Raw genomic sequence first — 3,711 nt, 5'->3', positions numbered from 1 at the left:
CTGTTGATTCAGCAGGTGACCCAACAGCATTGAGCAGAACCGGGTTGTGCTGAGCTCCTCGCTCTGCTGTGAGACCCTCCTAGAGACTGGACCAGCAAAGCTGCTCCCTTTTGTCTGCAGTTGGAAATGTAGGAGCAAAAGGGATCTGCTGTGGCCTTGAGCCCATCTTTATCTCCTCTAAACTCATTTATCCTTCCTTCCTAGGTTCCCTGGGAGACATCTCCAAATCCTTCCTCGATCTCACTGACCCAGATGAGATCAACACCTACTTTGCTTTCAACGTCACCTCGGCGCTTTGCCTCACCTCCACCGCCCTGCAAGCCTTTGGGAAGCGGCCTGGCTCAAGCAGGACCGTGGTGAACATCTCCTCACTCTGTGCCTTGAAGCCCTTCAAGAACTGGGCTCTGTACTGCAGTGGGAAAGCTTCTCGGGACATGATGTTCCAGGTGCTGGCACTTGAGGAACCTGATGTCCGTGTGCTCAACTACGCCCCAGGTGAGGAGGGGAGCTCATTAATTGCTATTAATTTTCTCCTGGCTTTGTGGATAGAAGATTCTTGCAGTTGAGCCAGGTACAGAGGGGAAAATGACCTCCAGATATTGCGTTCTCCTCGTGTAATTTCTTTTTTGATGCTTTTTCCCCAGGTCCTCTGGACACGGACATGCAGCTCTTGGCCCGGACTAAGACTGGAGACCCTGAGATGCGTCAGTATTTCCAAAGCCTTCAGGAGAGCGGGCAGCTGATAGACTGCTCTGTCTCAGCCCAGAAGCTGGTGGATCTCCTGGAGGAGGACACCTTCTGCTCTGGTGCTCACGTGGATTTCTACAACATCTGAGTTATTCTCACTTCCACCCTCACCTTCCTAGAAGAACTTCTTCCTAGATTAGATATTAGGAAGAAGTTCTTCACTGTGAGGGTGGTCAGACACTGGAACAGGTTGCCCAAGGAAGTTGTGGATGCCCCCTCCCTGGAAGTGTTGGCAGCCAGGTTGGATGAGGCTTTGAGCAACCTGGTCTAGTGGAAGGTGTCCCTGCTGCTGGCAGGGGGGTTGGAACTGGATGATCTTAAAGGTCCCTTCAACCCAAACCAGTCCATGTTTCCATGATTCCTCCTTTGCTTTCTGCTTCTCTCCACCAAACTGTGTCTTGGGTTCCTCCAGCATGTTTGGTGACCTTACTTGAGTCCTGGGTGCTGTGCAGCTTTCAAGAGAAGACCTCTGGGTGCCTTTTAAATACTCCTAACTCCCTGATGGGGATGGGGGACAGTCACTGCCTGTAGCACTGAGCTCTCCTGGGTCCGCCCTGGCAGGAGCAGGGATTCCTCAGCTGCTGGGAGCAGAGGTGGCTTTTCCAAGGGAATGGGTATGGAGGCTTAAAGCTCTCCTGTGCAGGAGTGTGTGTGTAGGCCAAGGAAGTACCGAGGCACATGAGGTCAGGTCAAAAAGCCACCTCAGAAGGTCTCAAAGAAGCCAACAGTAGGGTTAGAGCTGAGTGTCGCTGTGTCTGTCCCCTTTGCCCCACAGGACCTGTGTGCTCAACTCCTGAGGAAGTCACCAAAGGGCAAAAGAACCATTCCTGGGGCTGAAGGTGGTTGTCACTCCAGAACCCTCACTGGTGGTTTGTCCAGACCTTTCTGCAGTTCTGGGGTCACCTCTGTGGCAGTTTTATACATTAAGACGTGAAGCAAAGCCTGTCCCTTGGGGATTTTTTATTTTTTTCCACAACTAAATCACCATGAGGAGGAGCTGGCCATGGAGATCTGAACTTTGGGTGCCTGGCTGGGGTCACCAGTTTACCTAAACCAGCACAGCCTGGGTTGGAACACATCTGAGACACAGCCTGGAGTTCATGCCATGCTCCTGTTTGCAGGTTCTGGACCCAAGCCTGGATCTGGGGCTTCAGCCCCTCCTGGGTTCTTCTTTTAATATTTCATGGGTGTTTATTCTTATTTTTTGGTCAAATTCCAGGAAGCCAAACCAGGACAACAGGTCCTTATAGACTTGCCCTTCTAGAAAGCAGCTGGTGTGTTGATGCAGAAGAGCTTCTTTGAAACCCTGGAAATGCCCAGTATCCTTCTGTACTTGGTGACAAGAACCTTCTTGCAGTCTTGTATCTCAACTTCATATTTCCAATTTTGTCCACCTGGATCTACAGTCATTAAAAGTTTCATGATTAGTCTGGGTCTATCTGCTGCATTTTTGAAAGTGGGGACATTTTTAGGAGAGTGGGAGGATGGAGTGTGGGTTAACCACTGTCTTCATGTCCTCCTGGAGTCTTGTTCTTCCATCTGTTGAGCCATTTCATTAAACTCTGTGGTAACTTAATCCTGTCCAGCTCCACAAAACCTTCTCTCTAGCTGCTTGGTTTCATCTTCCCTCTGTGCCTGTGAAACTCATTTGTAGTTAAACCCCTTCTGCTGCTCATGCAATGGAGTTGTTTTTTCTGGGCTTCGACAGTTGATGGTGTTGAATGTGATCTCTGAAGCCTGGACAGACCATGGTGCTGCTTAAAAATCCTCCCATCTCCTCACCTGGTATCTATATGGGTTTGTCCCATCTCCTCTTGGGTAGAAATTCCTCCCACCTCCTCCCACCTCCTCCCACCTCCTCCCATCTCCTCTTGGGTAGAAATTCTCTTTTGGGATCTGGTTCTCTGCAAAAAAACCCCCCAAAAACCCCAAATTACAGGATCTTGGACCGTGGGCTGACAGAGGTTGGGCTGAAGGTAGGTAGGTAAGACCCACCAGACCCACCAGAAAGGCTCAAGGAGCCCCAAATCACATGAAGATGTGGGATGGTAATGGAGGACAGGGCTGCCATGAGGACCACTTGGTAGTAGTTGGGTGGGAGATGCAGATGGGCCCTTTGGGATAAGACAGACTAAAAATTGGGATACCCAAGGAGAAGGTTTATTTTTGGACTCTTGGTTGAGGTCTGACCACCCACCCACAATTTTGTGTATCTTCTTGGAACATCTGGGTGAGGGGTTGTGGTAGCACAGAGGTGTCACTTGAACCCAGACACTTCTCCAACCCAAACCTCTCCCCCAAGAGATTGTCTATAGGCAGGGAATGCTGCTTTAATTAGCGAGGTGCTGATGTCCTGCTGCACACAACTCCCATGAAGTCATTAATGAAACACTAGGTTGGATTCATAGCATGGTTTGAGTTGGAAAGGACCTTTTCAGATCATTTAGTCCAACCCCCCTGCCATGAGCAGGGACATCTTCAACCAGATCAGGCTGCTCAGAGCCCCATCCAACCTGACCTTAAATGTTTCCAGAGATGGGGCTTCCACCACCTCTCTGAGCAACCTGGGCCAGGGTCTCACCACCCTTGTAGAAATTCTTTTCCTTACATCCAATCTAAACCCACCGACTTTCAGTTTAAAACCATTGCTCCTCATCCTGTCACTCCAAGCCCTTGTCCAAACTCTCTCCATCTTTCTTAGAAGCCCCTTCAGGTACTGGGAGGCTGCTAGAAGGTCTCCCTGGAGCCTTCTCTTCTCCAGGCTGAACAGCCCCAACTCTCTCAGCCTGTCCTCACAGCAGAGCTGCTCCAGCCCTTGGACCATTTTCATGTCCTGTGAACCTGCTCTAACAGGTCCATGTCTGTCTCATGCTGAGTCCTGGGTCACATTTCACTCCCCTTTCCCTCTACCCTGGTGCCCACAGGCAGCTCACGAGCAGCAGGAGCAACAATCAGTCTTGGTGT

General features: G+C 50.4%; 1 protein-coding gene across 1 annotated transcript; it reads left to right on the top strand.

Moving 5' to 3' along the window:
* Positions 1-204: 204 nt before the first annotated feature.
* SPR (sepiapterin reductase) lies at positions 205-835 on the top strand (the record flags this gene model as incomplete). Its single annotated transcript, XM_010172342.1, has 2 exons — positions 205-495; positions 645-835. Coding segments are annotated over 2 exons (482 nt in total), but the record flags the coding sequence as incomplete, so codon positions are not given.
* Between the last annotated feature and the right edge of the window lie 2,876 nt (positions 836-3,711).

Source organism: Antrostomus carolinensis, unplaced genomic scaffold, assembly GCF_000700745.2.
Source record: "Antrostomus carolinensis isolate BGI_N321 unplaced genomic scaffold, ASM70074v2 scaffold38307, whole genome shotgun sequence".
NCBI lineage: Eukaryota > Metazoa > Chordata > Aves > Caprimulgiformes > Caprimulgidae > Antrostomus > Antrostomus carolinensis.
This window is presented reverse-complemented; position numbering and strand designations above follow the sequence as displayed.